Source organism: Rhincodon typus, chromosome 39 (assembly GCF_021869965.1).
Source record: "Rhincodon typus isolate 14 chromosome 39, sRhiTyp1.1, whole genome shotgun sequence".
Classification (NCBI taxonomy): Eukaryota; Metazoa; Chordata; class Chondrichthyes; order Orectolobiformes; family Rhincodontidae; genus Rhincodon; species Rhincodon typus.
Genome location: NC_063370.1, coordinates 14,745,399 through 14,768,256, shown reverse-complemented (window position 1 = coordinate 14,768,256; position 22,858 = coordinate 14,745,399). Strand labels below are relative to the sequence as shown.

At 42.7% G+C, this 22,858-nt stretch overlaps 1 protein-coding gene across 7 annotated transcripts in view; it reads left to right on the top strand.

Annotated features, from left to right (window-relative positions):
* Window positions 1-22,048, top strand: part of pld3 (phospholipase D family, member 3) — a 32,056-nt gene extending 10,008 nt beyond the window's left edge. For 3 of the 7 annotated variants that reach the window (XM_020516812.2, XM_048618301.1, XM_020516813.2), the window contains exons 3-12: window positions 452-520; window positions 1,556-1,725; window positions 2,036-2,219; window positions 7,845-7,962; window positions 9,383-9,510; window positions 10,735-10,935; window positions 12,296-12,435; window positions 17,240-17,405; window positions 19,525-19,624; window positions 20,815-22,048. In XM_020516812.2, coding sequence (XP_020372401.1) covers window positions 452-520; window positions 1,556-1,725; window positions 2,036-2,219; window positions 7,845-7,962; window positions 9,383-9,510; window positions 10,735-10,935; window positions 12,296-12,435; window positions 17,240-17,405; window positions 19,525-19,624; window positions 20,815-21,017 — 1,479 coding nt within the window. In that variant the 3' untranslated portion in view covers window positions 21,018-22,048. The remainder of the gene's footprint in view (window positions 1-451; window positions 521-1,555; window positions 1,726-2,035; window positions 2,220-7,844; window positions 7,963-9,382; window positions 9,511-10,734; window positions 10,936-12,295; window positions 12,436-17,239; window positions 17,406-19,524; window positions 19,625-20,814) is intronic. The other 4 variants (XM_048618302.1, XM_048618303.1, XM_048618300.1 and 1 more) reach the window with 2 other exon arrangements.
* Window positions 22,049-22,858: the final 810 nt, after the last annotated feature.

Below are 22,858 nucleotides of genomic sequence, written 5' to 3'. Positions count from 1 at the left end.
TTAAGAGTGAGATACAGACAAATTTCTTTATCCAGAAGGTTGTAAATCTTTAGAACTCTGCCACAAAACTGGATATGTTCAGTTGATTCAAGACAACAATCAATAGATCTTTAGACTTGAAAGGTAATACAGAATTAATAGGAAGATTGAATTGAATGACTGGATTGGCTATAATTGTATTGAATGACCGAGCAGGCCCAAGGAATGGTACAGTCCACACCTGCTCCTGTTTCTTAACTTCTTGTGGGTGTGTGTCTGTGTGGGGTAATCATCGGGTAAAGGCACAAACAGGTTCAATCATGATGGTTTCCGCAGTCAATCAGCACCCTCGTGCTCCACATCTGAACTTAGTCTTAACATATGAATGATGCGCCAAGGTCCTAGGGAATGTTGGGGAGCAGGGCCCCCACAACCTGTCATTTAACAAATGTTTTCTTCTTTTCTGCTTCAGCTGAAGCCACCATCAGCCTTTCCTGATGGGAAGGGGAACTGTAGCCCGTGGAATTCCGGATTGCAGAAGGTGTGGAATCTAGAGACTATGTTCTGGGTGTCAGGGGGAATGGGGTCTTCAGAGCTGACGTCTTAATCTGTTGCCTGTTTTCATGCCAACAAGCAAAAGCAAGGCCTAAAAGGATGAATCTAGAGGTCAGGTTGCATAGTCTGTAATATCATGGTTAAAATCAAAGACTTGAGGGAAGATGTGGTACATGAGGTTTGTCTGTCTATGATATCCTAATGAAACACAGCATATTTTATCACAGGGTGTGATGTAATGTCACATGATCCTGCTGTCTTGCAGCTTGTGGTAAAATGAAATTATTTATTAGTGAATGTTTTCCTTACTTCAGTAACACAAGCAGGAACATTATGCAGACAAAGCATTCGTTCCCTCCCGCACCGCAGTTCAATGAGTGATTAGTGATTTTAAAAAAAAAAGTTTAAGATGATTAAAGGATCTGATGGGGTTAATTGGTGGGAGACTCCAGAACTAGGCAGTGTAATGTTGTTTTTCATGCTCTTTCTCTCTTCTTGCCCCCCCTCCTCAAAAAAAATATAACTATTGAGAGGCAACAATTTGAGGTTTTGTAAAAGTGAGATGGAAGATTTTATTAGGTAAGGGAATTAAGAGTGATAGAAGCAAGGTGGATAGTGGAGTTGAAAAGTAAAATACTGTGAATGCAGGAAATCTGAAATAAAGCCAGAAAATGTTTGAAGTACTCAGCAAGTCTGGTATTCTCTGTGGAGAGAGAAAGATTTAACATTTCAAGTTTAGGAACTTTTCCTAGGAAGGTGGATGTTCCCTCCAGAGTTAAGGTGCAGGTCACTCACCTAAATGAATGGCAGAACAGGCTTGAGGGACTGATTGGTCTTCTATTTAGCAACAATCCTAGCCTTTCTGACCTTGATGCTTGCCTGTAGCAATTATTGCTCACTGTTTGGTAAGGATGGGGAAGTGATGCTTTACTCTAGGTAATGAGTCTCACTGGAGCCTATGGGGAGGTAACACTGATGCTGCAGACAGCAGAGATTCTAAAGTCTGTATCTTCTTCTCCAGATCTACCGAGATGCAGTGCTGGTGTTGACCGTGATTGTCATTCTCATCCTCCTGATGATGGTGCAGTTACTGCTGTTCCCCTACAACCACCAAATGGACAAGATCCACATCCCCAGTGAGATCAGAAAAGCTGCTGCTGATATAGAGTTGGGCTGGTCTGACTCATGCAGGTACCCAGGAAATTGGCTGGGACCCCAGTTTCACCTATAGGTAATGGTGTGGGGGGGAATAGCAGACTCTGCGATGCCCCCAGAGGGATCCTTGGTAAGTCAAAGGGTGATAAAGCGTCCTGTATGAACTTGAAAGTAAACAGTGAATTGCAACATCCTTTGGTATTTGTGCAATTGATTGCAGCATTACCTGTACATAATCTGGGTCAAAGCGATGATTGTTACAGCATTTAAACTTACTGTTCATCTTCTGTTGAAACACAAGGTTCCACGAGCTGATACATTCTTATGTTGTCTCTTATGCTTGCAGTCTTGTCCTCGTTGAGAGTATTCCAGAGGGGATGCATTTTGGGCCTAACTCCACTGTGAACCCATCTATTTTTGAAGGCTGGATGAAGTTGCTGAGGGAAGCAGAGAAAAGCATTGAGATCAGTTCCTTCTACTGGACCATGCAAAACAAAGACACAAATACATCAGAACCTTCTGCCTACCAGGTACAGCCTTGGGAAATGTTCAACATCAGTCAGATTTGTATTAGAAATGGTTCAGAGGAGATTCACTCAGCTGATTTCTGGGATGAATGTTTTGTGAGGAAGGAATGGGCCTATACTCATTGAAGTTTCTCTCATTGTGTGGTGGTGGTGTCGTAAGAAGTTGGATGCATTACGTCACTGGCAAACTCTCTGGAGTCTAATGTCTTTTTATTTTCTATTCATTTGTGGGATGTGGGCGTCGCTGGCTGGCCAGCATTTCTTGCCCATCTCTAGTTGTCCCTGAGAAGTTGGTGGTGAGCTGCCTTCTTGAACTGCTGCAATCCACCTGCTGTAGGTTGACCCATATGCCATTAGGGAGGGAATTCCAGGATTTTGACTCACCGACAATGAAGGAACGGCGATATATTTCCAAGTCAGGTTGGTGAATGGCTTGGAGGGGAATTTGGAGGTGGCAATGTTCCCATATGTCTGATGCCCTTGTCCTTCTAGTTCGAAGTGACTGTGAATTTGGAAGGTGCTGTCTGAGGATCTTTGGTGAATTTCTGCAGTGCATCTTCTAGATAGTACACACTGAGCATCGGTGGTGGAGGGAGAGGATGCTTGTGGATGTAGTACCAATCAAGCGGCTCCTTCTTGAGTGTTGTTGGGGCTGCACTCATCCAGGCAAGTGGGGAGTACTCCATCACACTCCTGACTTGTGCCTTGTAGATGGTGGACAGGCTTTGAGGAGTCAGGAGATGGGTCAGCCCAAGCCTGGATATTTGAACATTGACTGCTTCAGTATCTGAGTGATACTGAATGGTGCTGAACATTGTGTAATCATTGGCGAACATCCCCACTTCTGGGCATTGAGTTGGTCGTTGATAAAGCAGCTGAAGATAGTTGGACTGAGGACACTACCCTGAGGAACTCCTGCAGAGATGTCCTGGAACTGAGATGATTGACCTCCAATAACCATGGCTGTCTTCCTATGTGTCATGTATGACTCCAACCACTGGAGAGTTTGCCCCCTGATACCCATTGATTCCAATTTTGCTAGGGCTCCTTGATGCCATACTTGGTAGAATGCAGCCTTGATGTCAAGGGTTGTCACTCTCACTTCACCTCTGGAATTCAGGTCTTTTGTCTATGTTTGAATTAAGGCTGTAATGAGGTCAGGAGCTGAGTAGCCCTGGCAGAACCCAAACTGAGCAGGTGCTGCTTGATAGCACTGTTGATGACACCTTCCATCGCTTTACTGATGATTGAGAGTAGACTAATGGGGCGGTAATTGTCTGGGTTTGATTTGTCCTACTTTTTGTGTACAGGACATACTTGGGCAATTTTCCACATTGTCGGATAAGTGCTGGTGTTGTAACTGTACTGGAGCAGCTTGGCTAGGGGAGCGGCAAGTTCTGGTGCACAAGTCTTCATTGCTATTGCCGGAATGTTGTCCAGGCCGTAGCCTTTGCTGTCTCCAATTGTTTCTTAATATCACATGGAGTGAATTGAATTGTCTGAAGACTGGTATCTGTAATGCTGGGGACCGCTGGAGGAGGTCGAAATGGATCATTCACTTAGCACTTCTGGCTGAAGATTGCTGTGAATGCTTCAGCCTTATTTTTTTGCACTGATATGCTGGGGTCTTCCATCATTGAAGATGGGGATATTTGTGGAGCTTCCTCCTCCAGTGAGTTGTTTAATTGTCCACCACCATTCACAACTGGATGTGGCAGGACTGCAGAGCTTACATCTGATCCGTTGGTTGTGGGAATGCTTAGCTCTGTCTATCACTTGCTGCTTTCGCTGTGTGGCGTGCAAGTAGTCCTGTTTGGTGGCTTCACCAGGTTGATACCTCATCTTCAAGTATGCCTGGTGCTGCTCCTGGCATGCCCTCCTGCAATCTCCATTGAACCAGGGTTGATCCCCTGGCTTGATGGGCATGGTTGAGTGGGGGATATGCTGGGCCATGAGGTTACAGATTGTACTGGAGTACAGTTCTGCTGCTGTTTATGGCCCACAGTATCTCATGGTTGCCCAGTCTTCAGTTGCTAGATCTGTGTGAAGTCTGTCCCATTTAGCACGGTCATAGTGCCACACAATTTGTATCATTTATTCTATGATGAACACGATGGAAGTTATTCTCAGTGTGAAGGTGGGACTTTGTCTCCACAAGGACTGTGTGATGGTCACTATTACCGATACTGTCATGGATAGATGCGACTGCAGCTGGCAGATTTGCAAGGATGAGATCAAGTATGTTTTTCCCTCTTGTTGGTTCCCTCACCACCTGGTACAGACCCAGTCTAGCAGCTGTCATTTAGGACCTGACCAGCTTAATCAGTAGTACTGCTGCTGAGCCACTCATGGTGGTGGACATTGAAAGCCCCCACCCAGAGTACATTTTGTTCCCCTGCCATCCTCAGTGCTTCCTCCAAGTGTTGTTCAACATGGGGGAGTACTGATTCTTCATCTGATGGAGGATGGTATATGGTAATCAGCAGGAGGTTTCCTTGCCCATGTTTAACCTGCAGCCATGAGACTTCATGGGGTCCAGAGTTAACGTTGAGGACTTCTAGAGCAACGCCCTCCTGACTGTATACCACTGTGCTGCCACCTCTGCTGGATCTGTCCTGCTGGTGGGACAGGACATATCCATGGACGGTGACGGTGGTGTCTGGGACGTTGTCTGTAAGGTATGATTCTGTGAGTATGACTGTCAGGCTGTTGCTTAACTAGTCTGTGAAACAGCTGTCCCAATTTTGGCACTAACCCCAGATGTTAGTGAGGAGGACTTTGCAGCGTTGATAGGGCTGTTTCTGTTCTTGTCTTTTCCGGTGCCTAGGTCAATTCCAGGCGTTCAGCTCTTCGAGACTTTGTAGCGATTGGTACAACTGAGTGGTGTTCTTGGCCATCTCAGAGGGCAGTTGAGAGTCAACCACATTGCTATGGGTCTGGAGTCACGTGTCGGCCAGACCAGGTGAGGGTGGCAGATTTCCTTCCCTGAAGGACGTGAGTGACCTAAATGAGTTCTTCCGACAATCGGTAATGATTTGGCAATTCTTAATTCCATATGTTTTTTAATTATTGAATTCAAATTTCACCATCTGCTGTGTTGGGATTCGAACCTGGGTCCCCTTCTGAAGAAGGGTCTAGACCTGAAACGTCAGCTTTCCTGCTCCTCTGATGCTGCTTGGCCTGCAGTGTTCATCCAGCTCTACACCTTGTTACATCAGATTCTCCAGCATCGGCAGTTCCGACTATCTCTCTCTCTCTCCCCAAAACATTAGATGGGTTTCTGCATTAATAGTCTAGCGAAAATACCACTAGGCTATCGCCTACCCTTTTCAAAGTAAGTCTTTGTTCCCGTTTTATTAACAATGTACACATAGACTTAGCACAAGGTTCAGACTCTTGCTTCTCTCTTCAGACCCTCTCCGTCATTTTATGACATGTATTACATCAGTTTAACATAGATGCTTGTTTACGTAGTCAACCCCCTACTTGACCGAGTTTAGAAGAATGAGAGATTTTATTTTAAAACTATACTATGCTGAGGGTGGCTTGACAGCATGTTTCCCCTTGCAAGGGAATCCAGAACCATTTAAAAATGAGGGGTTTCTCAATTTAAGATGGGGTTGTGGATACATTTCTTGAGTTTTTTTTTGGTCTTTGAAATGGGTTTTTCCAAGGAAGGGCACTGTCATTCAATATTTTCAAGGTTGAGTTGGACAGATTTTTAATCAAGGGGAATAAAGGGCAGGTAGAAAATTTTGCAGGGAACAGAATAAGAAATATGTGATGACCATGTGGAAGCAGACCATTTGGTCCATCAAGTCCACACAGATCTTCCAAAAAGCATCCACCCAGACACATGCCCCGAACCCTATCACTAACCATGCGTTAATCCACCTAACCTACATATCCTGGACACTGGGCAATCTAGCATGGCCAATCAACCTAACTTGCACATCTTTGGACTGTGGGAAGAAACTGGAGCACCCAGAGGAAACCCATGCAGACATGGGAGAACGTGCAAACTCCATACAGACAGTTGCCCGAGTCTGGAATAGAACCTGGGTCCCTGTTACTGTGCTAACCACTGAGCTGTCATGCTGCCATGTTATGAAATCTCTTACCACATGCTATTCAGTGACATTAAGGCTGATCTGATTGTGGCCTCAACTCTACTTTCCTGTTTTCCTGGACTCCTTTGTCTACCATGCACTAATCCACCTAACCTACACATCCCTGGACACTATATGGGCAATCTAGAATGGCCAATCGACCTAAACTGCACATCTTTGGACTGTGGGAGGAAACTGGAGGAAATCCACGCAGACATGGGACGAACGTGCAAACTTCACATACGGTTGCCAAGGGTGGAATCGACCCTAGGTCCCTGATGCTCTGAGGCAGCAGTGCTAACCACTGAGGCACCATGCACAATGCCATAATGAATGACACAAAGGCAAATGGCTATGTTATGAATGACATCAAAGTACAACGATGTTGATTGGGTCAAAATTAGGGACTTGCTGTTCCCTCTCGGAGAATGCATTCCAAATCCTCTTTGAACAAAACCGCTTTTCTTTTGTGTACCACTTCCAATTGTTTCAAGTGTGTCCTCTAATTATTGATTTTCCATTCCTTGTAAACAACTGCCATTTCTTTTATTCTATTTTTAATCTTGCATGATTTTAAACACCATCATCAAATTGCCTTTCTGCCCAAAGAACAATTTCTAGTTACCAATGATATCAAAGGATATGGGGCTAGCTGGGGAAGAGGAGTGGAGGTCAGTGATCAGCATGGTCTGGAATGGTAGAGCAGGCTTGAGGGGCTGAATGTCCTACTCCTGGCTTCTTCATTCCTAACCCCAGTTTAAGAACTGTTCATCTGTACCATCTCCACAGCCTTCATGTCCTTCCTAAAGTGTCATGTCCAGAATTGGATACAGTGTTCTAGATGGCATTCAATGAGTGTTTTCTGTGAAACTTAGCATAATTTTCTGTCTTTTCTACTCAACCTTGATTCATAAAGTTCAGGATCCCCTCAATTTTTATTAGTGGTTTCATTAACCTGGGTTCCATCATCTTCAAAGACTTGTACACCAATAGCCACAAGCCTGTCTGTTCTAGCATCTCCTTTACGATTGTATCACCCACCCAGGTTTCTGGTGCACCTATGACCTCCAGTAGATCAAAGGGAGCAGGAACATAGGAACGCTACTCGAATTCCCCTCCAAGTCGCGCATGATCATGACTTGGAAATGTATGGCCATTCCTTCGGTGTCACTGGGTTAAAGTCCTGGAACTCCCTCCCTTAATAGCACTGTGTGTGTCTCCACAGCATGTGGACTGTAGCAGCTCACGAAGGCCACCACCACCTCCAGGGCAATTAGGGATGGTCAATAAACACTGGTCTGCTCAGCAATACTTATGTCCTAGAACAATTTTCAAAAAAAAATTAGTTTATATTGTCCATTCTAACATTCTGACCAAAATGTACCATCTCCACTCTGGGTTGAATTTCATTTTTGCTGTGCTCATCTGTCCCACCGGCCTGTCTGACTTCTCCTGAAGTCTGTCATTTTCCTCCCTATTTGCCACACTTCCAATTTTGATAAATAACTTGTCCTTTCAGGGTGAAGAGGTTCTGCAGAAATTGCAGGAAGTTTCTAAGAATCTGTCCGTGCGTGTCGCTGTCAATAAACCATTAAGGACAGAAACTCTGGCTGACCTGGATCTTCTGAAGAAAAGTGGTATGTTTACCAAAGCTTTGAGCCCTGATAGTTTTTCAACGTGTTTGAGTGCTAATTTGAGTCATTGTTTTTTGAAGAATCTGTTTTTTTTTCCTCTATTCGTGTGATGTGGGCATCATTGCTGGATCAGCATTTATTGCCTATCCTTAATTGATCAGAGGGTAGTTGTGTTATCCACATTTTTATAGATCTGGAGTCACATGTAGACCAGACCAGATAAGGATGACACATTTCCTTCCCTAAAGGACATTAATGAACCAGATGGGTTTATGACAATCAACAATGGTTACATGGTCACCGTTAGGCTAACTTTCGTTACCATTATGCCACCATTTCTCTAATCTATTTGCCAATAAATGCATGAAGGGAACATCTTCAGGGCTCACGATATGTGATCAATTGGATTGTTCTGTCAAAGTAATGGTGCCAAAGGCACAATGGCCTCTTTTTGGACTGTTATTTAATGACTCTGTAATTCCCTGCCACCTAGTTTTCTGTCAGAGTTAGCTGTGGATTAATAGGAAGTGTCCCCCAACTCATAATCAATCTGGAGACTTGAGCACAAGTGCAGTCTGATGCTCAAGTGCAGTTTTGAGGGAAGCTATTATCTTTTAGATGAGACTAAATCAGGTAAAAGAAGCCTCCAAGATAAATGTCCCCAGGGCAATATTGAGATGGGGGCTCAGTCTAGTGCCGTGGCTGATATTTATCCCACTATCTTCATTAGGGCAGGTTATCTGCTTATCACTTTACCTGTTCTTTTTTTGGGGAGTGGGGGTTGGGCTTGCTGTGCTCAGTGGATTGCTGTTTCTAATATTACCACGTTGGCTGCACTTCAAAAGTAATTCATTAGCTATGAAAAACTTTGGGATGACCTGATTGTCCTAACAAAGCTCTACACCATCCAGGACAAAGCAGCCCGCTTAATCAGCGCTCCATCCATCATCTTCAATATTCAGTCCCTCCACCACTAGTACAAAAGTAGCAATGGTATGTATTATTTACAAGATGTACCACAGCAGCTCACCAAGGCACCTTTTGACAGGATCTTCCAAACAGACAACCTCTACTACCAAGAAGGCTGATGGCAACAGATCCATTAAAATAATCACCACTTGTAATTTCCCCTCCACCTGTACACAAACAGTCCTGACTTGGAAATATACCACCGTTTGTTCACTGTGTCACATTCCTGGAATACTCTCTTTAAAAGCATTGTGGGTTTGCCTATGCCACAAGTACTGCAGTGGTTTGAGTAGATGGCTCGTCATCTCCTTCTCAAGGGCTTTTAGGGATGGGCAACAAATCTGACCTAGCCAGTGACTCTCTTGACTAAATATAAAAAAAATACAAGTTCTGCATTGACTGTCAAGTGAACATAACACATGTGGTTATTGGACTGCGTTTTATCTATCAACAGGAGCTAAGTTTACGGTTGTGGACATGCCCAGGCTGACAGCTGGGGTTCTACATACAAAATTCTGGATTGTTGACAGGAAACATGTATACATTGGAAGTGCTAACATGGATTGGAGATCGTTGACCCAGGTACTGAGGAGAAGCTGTGGACTGGCACAGCTTAAGATGTGAAGTGCCAGCAGTCTTGTCTCTAATGGCAAAGCCTGAAAAGTTCAAGCTCATAATGCATGCTAGAAGCCGTGAGATATACACACACTCTCAAATCGCTGTCCTTTTCATTCAACTTTTTCAAATAAATATGGGACATCCTCATGAAAATCTTGATCAATCAGCATTGATATGCCTGGTTTGAAAATAAAAGCTTCACAATTAACTGTTCCCTGGTGCATTTTCCAGAGCAAAGCCTCTACCAATTAGAGTCCATTTGCCAACTCTTTCTTTCATGCAGTATAAATTGTTGTTCCCTTTGAAATTTGGCAAACTTGCAGTTCTGTCCTGCTGAGCACAAAGTGAAAAACTTTGACAGCATGTTTCTTTCTTTTGCCATGCTCAAGTTGCTCACTGCCTGGTGACCATTTTCCTAGAGACTTCACAGGAAAAGTCAAGATAGCATGAACTGAGCATCGGGACTGGGAAGAGTAGACCCCAGGTACATTGCCTCTTGGCCTCAATTTGCCCGCAATTAATAAAGGAGGAAAGAATGAGCATTTGTGGAGGGAGTGATTAAGGGTAGGTGGCGGGATCAACTTGAGCATGTGGAGATGAAAGCAATTTGTCGTAATATTAGAAAGGCGCATTATTGTGGAGTCAGGAACCTTGTTCCTGCCTTTCAGTGCTCTGGGTTCAAGTAAATAGTTTCTGTTTGTATCCTTGTTTGCAAATCTATCCATGGCCCCACCATCTCCCTATCTCAGTAATTCTCTCCAACCCCACAATCCTCTGAAATCTCTCTGTTCCACTCATCCTTGCCTTTCATGTTTCCCCAATTCTAATTGTTCCACCGTTGACAGTTGTACCTTCAGCTGTCTGAGCCCCAAGCGCTGGAATTCCCTCCCTAAACCTGTCCTCCTCTCTACCTTGCACTTCTCCTTTAAGCCCCCTAATTAAAACCAACTTCTTTAGCCAAATTCTGGCCATCTTGTATGGCTTGACATGACACTTTGTTTCATAATACTTCTGTGAAGTGCCTTGGAACGCTCCATTACATCCTTAGGTCACTTTGGGCCATTTTATAGATGTGAAGAGTGTTATGTAAATACATTTTTTTTTTAATCAGGAGCTTTGTTTTCAGGATGCTCAACACCCAATTGCTCATGTTTGCCAAGTTTCCTTACCTTGACATTCTTTTGACAGGTTAAAGAGCTGGGAGCCATCATCTTCAACTGCAGCCAACTGGCTGAGGATCTAGGCAAGACTTTTGAGGAGTACTGGAATATCGGCGGGTCCAACAGCAGCATCCCATCTCGATGGCCTAGTAATTACTCAACATCCTACAATGAGAAAAACCCTATGGAGCTGGAGCTCAATGACAGTCCAGCCAGTGTCTATTTCTCAGTAAGCTTCCCAAATGTTGCCCATTTCTTCTCGTGGGTTTCATGGAGACTGCGTAGACGCACAGCAGGAGTTCAGCAGTTTGGAGTTAGTTTACTTGCTAGTCAGGCTTTTTGATTACCTGTTCATGAGATATGGGTGGCCCTAACAGAGAAATTCATGGTGAGCAGTCAACTTGATCATTTGGCAACTCTTCTGTAGTGGTTTGGTACATATGAGTACCTGAAAAGTTTGACTCTTTCAAGGGGAAGTTTCAAATGTCAAGCACATTGTTTGCTGACTGGAGTGATTGTGCGTGGTAATGACCAGACCAGGACTAAAGATAGACTAGATTGGTTCTAGGGCGTTAGTCTGGTTCTCTGGATTATTAGTTCATTGACATTTCTGCTATGACACCATCTACCAATGTTAATGTACACAAATCTCAAAAGTTGAAATGCAGGAGTAAAAAGCAGTATTTTTTACTCTTACTTGGAATGACGGTGTTGCTGGCTAGGCCATCGTTTATTGCCTATCAGTAAATACCTAGAGGGCAATTAAGAGTCAACCACATTGCTGTGGGTCTAGAGTCACATGTAGGCCAAGTAAGGACGGCAGATTTCCTTCTCTAAAGGATATTAGTGAATAAGGTGGGTTTTTACAACAATCAACAGTGGTTACGCAGTCACTATTAGACTCGCTTTTTATTCCAGATTTTCGTTACATTCAAATTCATACCATCTGGTGAGATTTGAACCCATGTACTCAGAACAGTAGCTTGGAATCCTGGATAACTGCCTCCCCAATGTTATGTTAGCTGCTTTTACAAAGGGATTGGAGAATAAGCGTAATCAAGTCTTTTTGGCATTGTATTATGACTCTTAGTGACACCACACTTGGAATACTGTTCCATTTTGGTCTCCTTCCTTAAGAATCTGCTTGTCCTAGACAGTGTGCCACAAATGTTCAGACAGTTGACTCCTGGGATGAAGGGATTGTCATATGAAGACAGAATGACCAGATGAGGGCTTTTATTCTCTGGGGTTTATAAAGGGAGAGGGCAACTCTCTGAAGCCTCGAGCATTGATGAAAGGTAGGCAGGGTAGATACTGGGGGATATTTGGAGAGCTGTGGATTTTCAGACGTTCTGTATTTTCAAGACAGACAATGACAGAGTCTTTTGGATACTAAGGGATTCAAGGAATTGGGGGTATATGGTGGGAAGACCAAGAGGGTAATACATGAGCTAGGATCTCATTGAATGATGGAGTAGTTCTGAGGGACTGATATGCTATGCTTCTCTCCCTCCTAATAGTGTCAGTCTGGCTGTTCTTGGGAATAGGGTTGCGTTGTCTTCATGTCTTCGTTCCTTTTCTCCTTTCAGAGCTCTCCCCGTGCATTGTGCCCAGATGGACGGACTGATGACCTTACCTCCATTCTCAGTATCATTGATGATGCAAAAAAGTTTGTGCTTGTGGCAGTCATGAATTATATTCCGGTAACAGTGTTCTCTTATCCCAAAAGGTAAACGGCAGCCCTTGATTGTGGACAATGTAGATTATCCTATTTATGTGCATGTGTTTCCATGTGTGTTTGTATCAGCACACGTGTGTCAATGCACAGCTTCCTTTTCAATTGTTCTCTGGGCCAGATTTTCACCTGTTGAGACAGGAAGCTTGAGTTATGTAATTCCCTGAGATACCTGCCTTTACCACTAGGGACCCGACCACCATATTTTCATTCTGGAAAGGTGGATGTAGTTAGTCGACTGCCATTGGAAGCAGTTAAGAGTTGGGGAGATGGGTTAGTTCGAAAGCCTGCCTCAATTCTCTAAGACTTGGTCTTACTTGTATCTAAGGCTGTATCTAATCTAGCTTCTCTAGCCCTCGCCCTTCATATCACCTCACCCCTCTGTTCAATCCCTATGCCAGTCCATTCTCTCAGGCACTCCATGAACACCCCAATGCTACTTCCGTAGCCCCTCTGCATGATTGACTTCCACTCACCCAGTATGCATTGTGGAACTAATGAGACACACAATGACATGGAAAATCTTGAAATGGATTTCAAAACTCTATTCAGGAATCAACTTTGAAAAGAAAAGCTGCTGTTCATGTAACTCTATGAAAAAGCTCATCAGAGCTATTGTTAATAACAGAATCTTCACAGCTCTTGACTTTATTCAAATAAGCTGCAGACATTGAAAGAGTTCAAGGCAAGTTAATAATTTATGATAATCTCATGAAGATACTAATCATTCAAAATAACTCCACTCACCCCTGTGAAAACAGACCCCTGATGAGTAATCCATTATTGAATCAGTTCATCCAAGCATTCATAATTAGACCTTCAGGAGAAACTTGTCTGGTCATCTGTTATTTTGATACTCTTGACAAATGGTCTAATTATTAATGTTTGAGATCCAAGACACAGACTTTAATAGACTTGCACCATCCTGAGATAATCTTTCAGGGGCTGTTTGGTGCTTTTGTCTCATTGCGAGAGTTTGGAAGCTTCAGTCTGTAGTGGGCTTTCAACTCTGTACTTCTGACTATGAGGCTGGAATGCACCCACTGAAATGATCATTGGCCACCAATCACATGGCTAATTGGGAATTCATATTTTGTTAATTATTTTTTGATTGGTAGTAAGAGCTAGACAATGTCATTGGGCACTTGACATCAATGCTCAGTCATACAGCAACTGCAGGTGAATTTTAATCTTTTTTATGCTTTGTGAAGTATTTAGCTTGAAAGCAGAATGTGAGTATTGTTTAATTCTGTGTATAACTGCAATAGTACCTTGGTTACTAAACAAGAATAGTATTTCCTTGAGTTAAATGTAGGTATGTGATATGTTTACCTGTGCAGTGTCCAAGGGCTGTCCCACCTAAGATGAAGCAAATCGTTAAAATAGTGCTGAGTGAGCAATCTTTATTGTACAACTGAGCTAAGTCAAAGACTCCCTCCTTTCATCATTAAACAATGTGTCTGCATAAAATTGTTGTGCAATCTACACATTTTAGTCACTGGTGCTGACAAAGCTATAAACTATGCTTCCCAAACAACTTTCCAATGTATTTCCATTTTAATTTTTGAAAATCAGCATGAACACCAGCAAAAACAGAAGCACAATAAAACAAAGCATTTATTTATTATTAATTAAATATTAAGTTTAGATATTATAGATCAACATAAAACATAGAAATTTGGAAATATTTTCAAAAATTTTGTTAAAATGTTATTTTGTGTACTCACCAATTATTACTGCATAAACTGCCCCATTTGGTATATAATTATTAAACTTTTGGTTTTAAACTGTTTTGTAAAAGTGTTATTTTAATTCTCACCTGTCCAGTATTTCATCTGAGCTGCTCCATACCTGGTCCAGGGAATAATGAATGCATAGGTTGAGGGTCTTGAGTTGACTGATTTTAGAACTCGGGTCATTCTGCAGAGCTAGGTTAATGGTTGGGTTGAGCCAGGCCATACCTCAGTAGCGGAAGCACCGGCACTGGGCTTGTGGTTGTCACCGAATTTCAAGATTTGATGGAGCAACCATGTGCAGGAGCCCATGGTCCAGACAAAAAGAGACTGAGTGATAAGCAGGACAAGAGGCAGGTTGGGTGCCACCTGGGCCTTAGTGCCAGTGAGTGATGCAGTAGTGGAGGAGGGAGAGTTCGTGATCCTATTCAGTGTTTGTCTGATATCAGATGAAGCCACAACCCACAGTTTAGGAGCCATTGCTCTAAGGTGCCCTGGAATTACATATTCTCTAAGGTATAGTTTGTCCTGACTTGCCTTCTTGCTTGGTTTGTGAGAGTTCATAATTGTTCTCCGATTCAGCAACAAGACTACCATATCCCATTTGGCTTTATCCCCAGTAATTTTAACTGCATGCACAGAGAGAATATCTTTTGTTTATTTCTGTCTTTTCTATGTTAAGTTCCATCAATCGCTGCTCTGGCCATCTCCACTTTTTTTCACATTCAATGTCATTTCTGAGCTCCCCCCTTCAGCAAGAACTCTGCCTGGGAATGTGCACCTTTGACCAGCTCCACATAATGTCCGTAGGCTCAGTCAACCTGACCCATCCTTCTGATGAGATAAATTAAACCAAAACCCCTGATTATCCTCTAGGGGGATCATAAACAATTCAAAGAAGTGTTTTCTCCAAGTGGGATACCAAAGGTGTTATTTCACTTCAAAACAGTGCTTTACTGGCTGTAAAACATTAGGATGTTCTGAGGCACTACTCGGACCACACCTGGAATACTGTGAACAGTTTTGGGCCCTTATCTAAGATATTTAAGATTCATTCAATGCTTAATCAACCTATTACATCACAGGATTTCATTATATTAACAAAAACTCTCCATTTTAACAATCTTTTCATTAGGATCAAAATGCTTACATGAATGCTTACAGACTGTTACACGAGAAAGAAAAATTGAGCTTCTACACAAATTGCATATTTTCATGGTGACAAGTAAAGGGAACAAAATAAACTAAAAATCGGTTCCTCCTAAAACAAAAGTTGTCACTTACAGTGCAATTGGAAAAATTTCAACATGTCCTATTACTGAAGAACATTAAGTTTAATTCAAAATCCTAGAGACTATTGAAATTAACTTACAGTACTGAGTCAAAACTAAAGCAAATCAAACATTTACCAAGCTTTGTGAATTGTACTATGGATTGGGGAAAATAATCACTGAGCCCATCATCACACTGTGATGGGATGTATCAGAGATGCATTAATTTGTCTTTCAAACCACAATACCTGTAAATAAAATGTTGAAAAAGTTGATAAGTTAGGAAATTGTACTTATTTCACTTTATTTTAAATATACAACAATATTTATAGCACACAGGTCTTAAAATATGATTTACTTTATGATAACCACTTGGAGTCAATCATACTGCACTAACTGACCCTAAACAAAGATAAGATAACTTTGGGCCAATTAGGTGAGGAGTGGCAGATGGAGTTTAATTTAGGTAAATGTGAGGCATTGCATTTTGGTAAGGCAAATAAGAGTAGGACTTACACACCTAGTGGTAGGGTCCTGGCAAGTGTTGCTGATAAAAGAGACCTTGGGTTGCAGATTCATAGTTCCTTGAAGGTGGAGTTGCAGGTAGACAGGGTAGTGAAGAAGGCATTTGGTACACTTGCCTTTATTGGTTAGTGAATTGAGTATAGGAGTTGGGATGATATGATGCGGCTGTAACAGGACATTGTTAGGCCACTATTGGAATACTGCATTCAATTCTAGTCTCCCTGCTATTGAAAAGATATTGTTAAAGTTGAAAGGGTGCAGAAAAGGTTTACAAGGATGTTGCCAAGTTGGAGGTTTTGAGCTATAGGGACAGGCTGAATAGGCTGGGGCTATTTTCCCTGGAGCACTGGAGGCTGAGGGGTGACTTTATAGGGGTTTATAAAATCATGAGGGGCATGGATTGGATAAATAGACAGGGTCTCCTTCCCAGGGTTGGGGAGTCCAAAACTAAAGGTATAGGCTTAAGGTGGGAGGGAAAAGATATAAAAGGGACCTAAGTGGCAACTTTGTCATGCAGAGGGTGGTGTGTGTGTGGAATGAACTACCAGAGGAAGTAGTGGAGGCTGGTACAATAACAGCATTTAAAAGGCACCTGGATGGGTATACGAATAGGAAGGGTTTCGAGGGATATGGACCAAATGCTGGCAAATGAGACTAGATTAATTTAGGATATCTTGTCGAGTTGGCCCAAACGTTCTGTTTCTTTGCTGTGCAACTCTGACACTATATTACTGGGGATCAGAGACGGTCTGGAGAAGGTTCACTAGATTGATCCCAGGTAGGGAGGACTCTCCTATGAGAAGAGGCTGAGTAGGTTGGAATATACTCATTGGAATTTAAGACAATGAGAGGCAGACTAGAGAGGGTAGGTGTGGAGAGGTGGTCTCTTCTTGTCAGAGAGTCTAGGACCAGATGATCTCAGAATAAGGGGTTGCACATCCACAGAGAATGGTCAAGGCTGAGTCATTAAGTATATTCAAGGCTAAGAGTAGACTTTTTTAAATCAGTAAGGGAATCGGGGATTATTGGAAAAAGGACTGAAAGTGGAGTTGGTTATCAGATTATCTGTGATCTCATTGAATGATGAAGCAGAGTTGATGGGCTTAATGACCTCTTTATGCTGTCTTTTGGAGGTTGTGAACAGTGTTACATAAATGACAAAATCGGGCCCAGTGAACCTTGTGATGGGTCCAGATATACCCCCGGTGGTCCTCGGTGATCAGTTAGCAAGGTTGGCACTGCCTAATACAATTTCACCTTCATTTGTAGATATTGGCCAGATATCGACACGCGTTTGCGGAAGGCCGCATTTGAGCGGAAAGTGAAAGTACGGCTCCTAATCAGCTGCTGGTCACACTCCAACCCATCCATGTTCCCTTTCCTCCAGTCACTGGCAGCTCTGAAGAGCCATAAGGGGCTGCTAAATGTGGAAGTGGTGAGTGAACAGACATTGAAAAGCGTGAATACAGAAAGTAGCTTTGATGGGCCCCATTACAGAGAATTCATCCTTTCTATAATGTGCTTTGGGATTTGTTTTTTGACTTGCTCTAGGTGGAAAATGTCATTGGAAATCCAAACAGGTAGAGGTTATTCAAGCTCTCCACCCTGTTTTGCCATTCAAATAGCCTTGTGTCTGCTTTAGATTTTAATTCCTTTTACCCACCTTGGTTTTCTAACCTGCGATACCCTTGGTGGCTCAGTGGTTAGAGCTGCTGCCTTGCAGCACCAGGGACCTGGATTCAATTCCACTCTTGGGCGACTGTCTGTGTGGGTTTCTGCTGGGTGCTCCGGTTTCCTCACAGTCTAAAGATTTGCGAGTTAGATGGATTGGCCATGCTAAATTGTCCAATTGTGTTCAGCGATGTGGAGGTTAGGTGCACTAGCCATGGGAAGTGCAGGGTTACAGGGATAGGGTAAGGGGATGGGTCTGGGTGGGATGCTCTTTAGATGGTTGGTGTTGACTTGTTGGGCTGTATGGCCTGTTTCCACACTGTAGGAATTCCAAGGAAAATCTATCGATCTCAGCCTTAGCATTTTCAATTGACCTTCAACATCAACGATTTTATTGGGAGATACAGTTCCACTCCCCTCTGTGTGAGGAAGTGCTTCCTAGCATCACATGTGAATAGCTTGGCTCAAATTTTAATGTTATAATCCCCTTCTTTTGGACTCCTCCAGAGTTAGAATTAAGTTGTTCTTTAAGATTACCATTAAGGTCGGCCATTCTGTTCTTTGTTTACCATTCCTTCGTTATTTTCCCCCTTTTTATAGAGCAATTGGGAGGTGGTGGAAGGTAGCCTGGGCTGATCATCAAGTCATTTAATCACTTAGAATCATAGAATCCCTACAATGCAGAAAGAAGCCATTCGGCCCATCAAGTCTGCATGAACCTCCAAAGAACATCCCACTCAGACCGACCCTCCACCCTATCCCTGTACCCTGCATTTACTTTGGTTAATCCACCGAGCTCACACATTCCTGGACACTATATGGGGCAATTTAGCATGGCCACTCCACCTAACCTGCACACCTTTGGACTGTGGAAAGAAACTGGAGCACCCAGAGGAAACCTGTGCAGACACGGGAGAACATGCAAACTCCATACAGACAGTTGCCCAAGACTGGACTAGAACCTGGGTCCCTGGTACTGTGCTAACCACTGAGTCACTGTGCTGCCATGTTATGAAATTTCTTTCCACATGCTATTCAATAACATTAAGGCTGATCTGATTGTGGCCTCAACTTTACTTTCCTGCTTTCCTGGACTCCTCTGTCTACCAAAAATAAGAGACTCGTTAACACAAAAGGACACAAGTTCACTTATTTGAATAGCTGGTGAACTAGTACATGTGTCTGAGTCGGTTGCTTCCTCAAACAAACCTGAGACTAAGTCAGAATCGCTTCATGCATTGCATTATTTCCTTTCTAGTGATGTATATAGGAAACGTTACAAGCACCATCACCATTACACACCCCTGTCCCCACCTTCCTACTAAAAGATTTATCACGACACCCTGTAAACCTTTTAAATCAGGTTCTGAATCAGGTGAATCTGCGCAGAATTCCTCCAACACCAAAATATCTCTCTCCTGTGGTGTGTACCTAGAATGGATTACAATATTCTAGTTAGAGGCACCATCTAGAGCCAGCATAACTTTCACCCCTTTTGTATTTAAGTCCCTTGAGATAAGGTCAAACATTCAGTTAGACTTTTAAATAATCTTTTGCGCTGTCCAGTAATTTGCAGTGATTTCTGCCCTTGGGTCCCCAAATCTGTCTAGTCCTTTGCAGCTTCAAGATTCCTGCCATTCATTGCTGCAATGACTAATTGCTCGCACTCCCTCCTCCCAACTCCTTGGCCTCTGCCCTGGATTCTCCTTCAGCACAGTCCTTATTTGCCCTGCTCTCTGCCACTCAGCAATGCACTAGATAGGCAGTTGAACCCATTGACACTAACTTGTTCTGGAGATGTCAATACTACCAGCAACACTTCCACCACTGGAGGTGCTTTGCCATGGAAACAAGTAATAACCCATCCTGCTTCATTCTTACAGAGAATTTTCACGGTCCCAGCAATGCAGGAGCAAAATAGTATCCCCTATGCACGTGTCAATCACAACAAGTACATGGTGACGGACAGAGTGGCCTATATTGGTAAGCAATCAAACAGCCATCTGATCTTGCACACAATTGGTTTTACAACTTAGCAATGGCAAATTTATGTTTAGGAATGAGACAATATTTTGAACTGTTGTGTTTGAATTGAGTTCTTATTTTTCTCAGAATAATGCAACCATAGTTCTAAGTTGAAACAGTTTATCTACATGACTTAAAAGTCTTTTTGCAGAATTTTCAATACGTGCAATAATGTGTATGAGCAGTATATTTAGTCCTGCTGGAATTTGAGTCAAGAGTCAGTCACTTGATTCATAAGCTCCACCTTTAGGGTATAGCGATCAAGTACCCCACAAGGATCTGTAGTCAGATAAGCTTAATCAAACACTATGTGGACACCACCACCTCCCCACCAAAAAAAAATTGCAAATGAAATTCCATTATTTCAGAAGGGTAAGAAAGTGCGAGAAACCAACAAGTTTATAGACCAGTCCATCCAGCATCTGTTTTGGGAAAGTCGTGTCTCAAACACTGGCCCTTGAACCAGTTCAGAATTCTGTGTGGACTTGTAAAATTTAGGTCCTGCCCAATGAGCACAATTTTTAATTCTTTTAGAAGCAACAATTAAAGTAATAGACAGTAAGATGCTTATAGATGTAAATTATATAGATTTCCAGATGGTATTTGATAATGTTCTGCATCAGAGATGGCTGGATAAAATTAAAGCTCATTAAACTGAGGGTAAATTATTTACCTGGTTAAGAGATTAGCTAGACAGTAGGAGACATCGTAATTAGAGATAATGGATGTGCAATTAAATTAGAAGAAAGTGACTAATGTTCCCATGTTTCTGCTAAGGCCTCAAATGATTGCCATGTTTATTCTGCTTTAAGTAACAATGAAGAGCTAACTATTTAAGTTTGCTGACACAATGATCGGTGGCATAGATAGGATAAGTGGGCCAAAAATTTACAGTGAAGTTGAGTTCCCCCAGCCTGTGAATGATGTTGCGTTCAGTCTTCCTGCTCCAAGTTCAAAGCTTCTCCTTTGGAAATGCGGTATATAGCCGATGCACGTTGGCCACACCTCAAAATAGTACACGAGATAAATAGAAATTCCCAAATTGATGTTGTCTCTCTTGTGTATACGTCTCTCTGTGTCTCTCTCCAAACTATTCACAAAACCCTGGATACGGTTAAACAGAATGTTTTTGTGTGTGTTTTTTCCAGGGACTTCCAACTGGTCTGGTGACTACTTTGTGAACACAGCAGGTGTGGGCCTGGTGGTTAACCAGAGCAGCACAATGAGGCACTCCACAGGCTCTTCTGTACGAAAACAACTGCAGGACGTGTTTAGTCGAGACTGGCACTCATCGTTTAGCAAGGCTCTGAATAATGGGGAGGATTTGAGCCGGATCTGTAAATATATCTAACAGGCCTGTGGGGAAATTGTTCACTCGAGGCCAGTGTTGAATCAGCTTGAGGACCAAAATCCAGCACAACCCAAAAACTGATCTGGAATCCTGACTGATCTTTAGTCTCATTCATCAATTTCCTTCAAGAGGCCACATTCAACAGGGAGTGATGGCAGAGGATGTGAACATGGGGTTGAATATTCATTGTGAGTTTTTCTTGGCAGAATATCCTCTGGATCAAAACTTTGCCATTACTCCAGGATTTCCATGAGAGACAAGTAGACTATCTCTCATAGCAATTCAACCCGATGGAAATTGGTGCTTGTGCAGAAGCTGTGTCTGGCAATGAGTGTTACCAACATCCTTGTTTTTACCCCAGTTTATTGCACTGCCCTCGATTGCATTCCTGTGTGTTCACAGTTTAGGAGACAGGTTGTAGGGCTGCGTGGATCTCTAAATGCAGGCCCTACCTTGCATTGGGATATCAGACAAGTTCAATGTCTCCCTGGTCAGTTGCTGTAAGAATCTTAATGGATAATGAGTTTCAGTCAGTCCCAGTTCAGCTTCTGCTGGATTTGGTCCATATCAGCAAAGTGGCCCTCATTCAGTAATCTCTCACAGGGAGCACACAGGCCAACAGTTGCAAAGAGGTCACCACAGTGCTGTGGAGGCCACACTGCTCTTCTCAGTCTGCACCAGGAGAGAGAGCTTTACTCTGTACTTAACATCTTGCTGTGCCTGTCCTGGGAATGTCTGGGGCAGTGTAAAGGGAACTTTTATATCTGGCCCTGTGCTGTACCTGTCCTAGGAGTGCATGTTTGTGCTGAGTTCCAATTCTAACAGGAACAACGGACAGTAAAAGTACACCAATGGAAGTAAAAATGCAGTTGCACAGGTGTAATTTTATTTTATCCAATTTCCACATTAAGTGTGAGGAGAGTGCCAGAGATGATGGAACCTGACGAACTGCATTTTCAATGCACATTATGCTACCTCGTACTGTATGCCTACTTTTGTTAGTTTTGAAATAAAATCTATTTTCAGCCTGACAACCTTGAGGACTTTCTCAGATTGGCTATGGATTCTCTGAGTTCGAGTCACTTTTTCTAGAATTTTATGAAAAGCTGAAATGGTTTCAAAATGATTAATAATAAGTTGATGGGAAAAGCTGGTGAAAGCAACTCTTAAAACTGATTGAACCAGGAACTAGCCCAAGGTCTATTGTGCAGGTGATTCACAATGTTTATAAATAGTGTGAGAGATCTTTGGGATCGGAAACAAATTTTGGTGATATTAAACATGAGTTTTAAAGACCTGAATGCAGGGGCCTGTGTTGTTACAGTACACATTAGTGTGATAAACATATTCATATACAAATTTAGGGGTGGGCCATTCAACCCTCAAGCCTGCTGAACCATTCAATAAGACTATGTCTGTCTGATTGTGGCCTCAATGCCACTCTCCTGCCTACCTTTTGATGTCTTTTGACTCCCTTGTTAGTCAAAAATCCATCAATCTCTGCCTTTAAAATAATCACTGGGCTTACCCCCCCATTCTCTGGGGAAGAGTATATTCCACAGTCTCTCAAACTTCTGAAAGAAAAAATCCTCCTAACTGCATCTCAAACAGGAGACCTCTAATTTGAAACCATGATCCCTCATTCTAGTTTCTCCCACGAGGGGAAACATCCTGTCAGCATCCAGCCTGTCAAGTCATTGATCACGATTTCATCACAAAGCCGGTGAAGAATAGGATGAGGGTGGCAACTCAGACTTATTTTCTTGAGAACTGACTTTCTACAACTCTGTCCTGTGCCTATTCCATCCTCACCTAAGATACTAAGTTCCAGTAGGCTCATT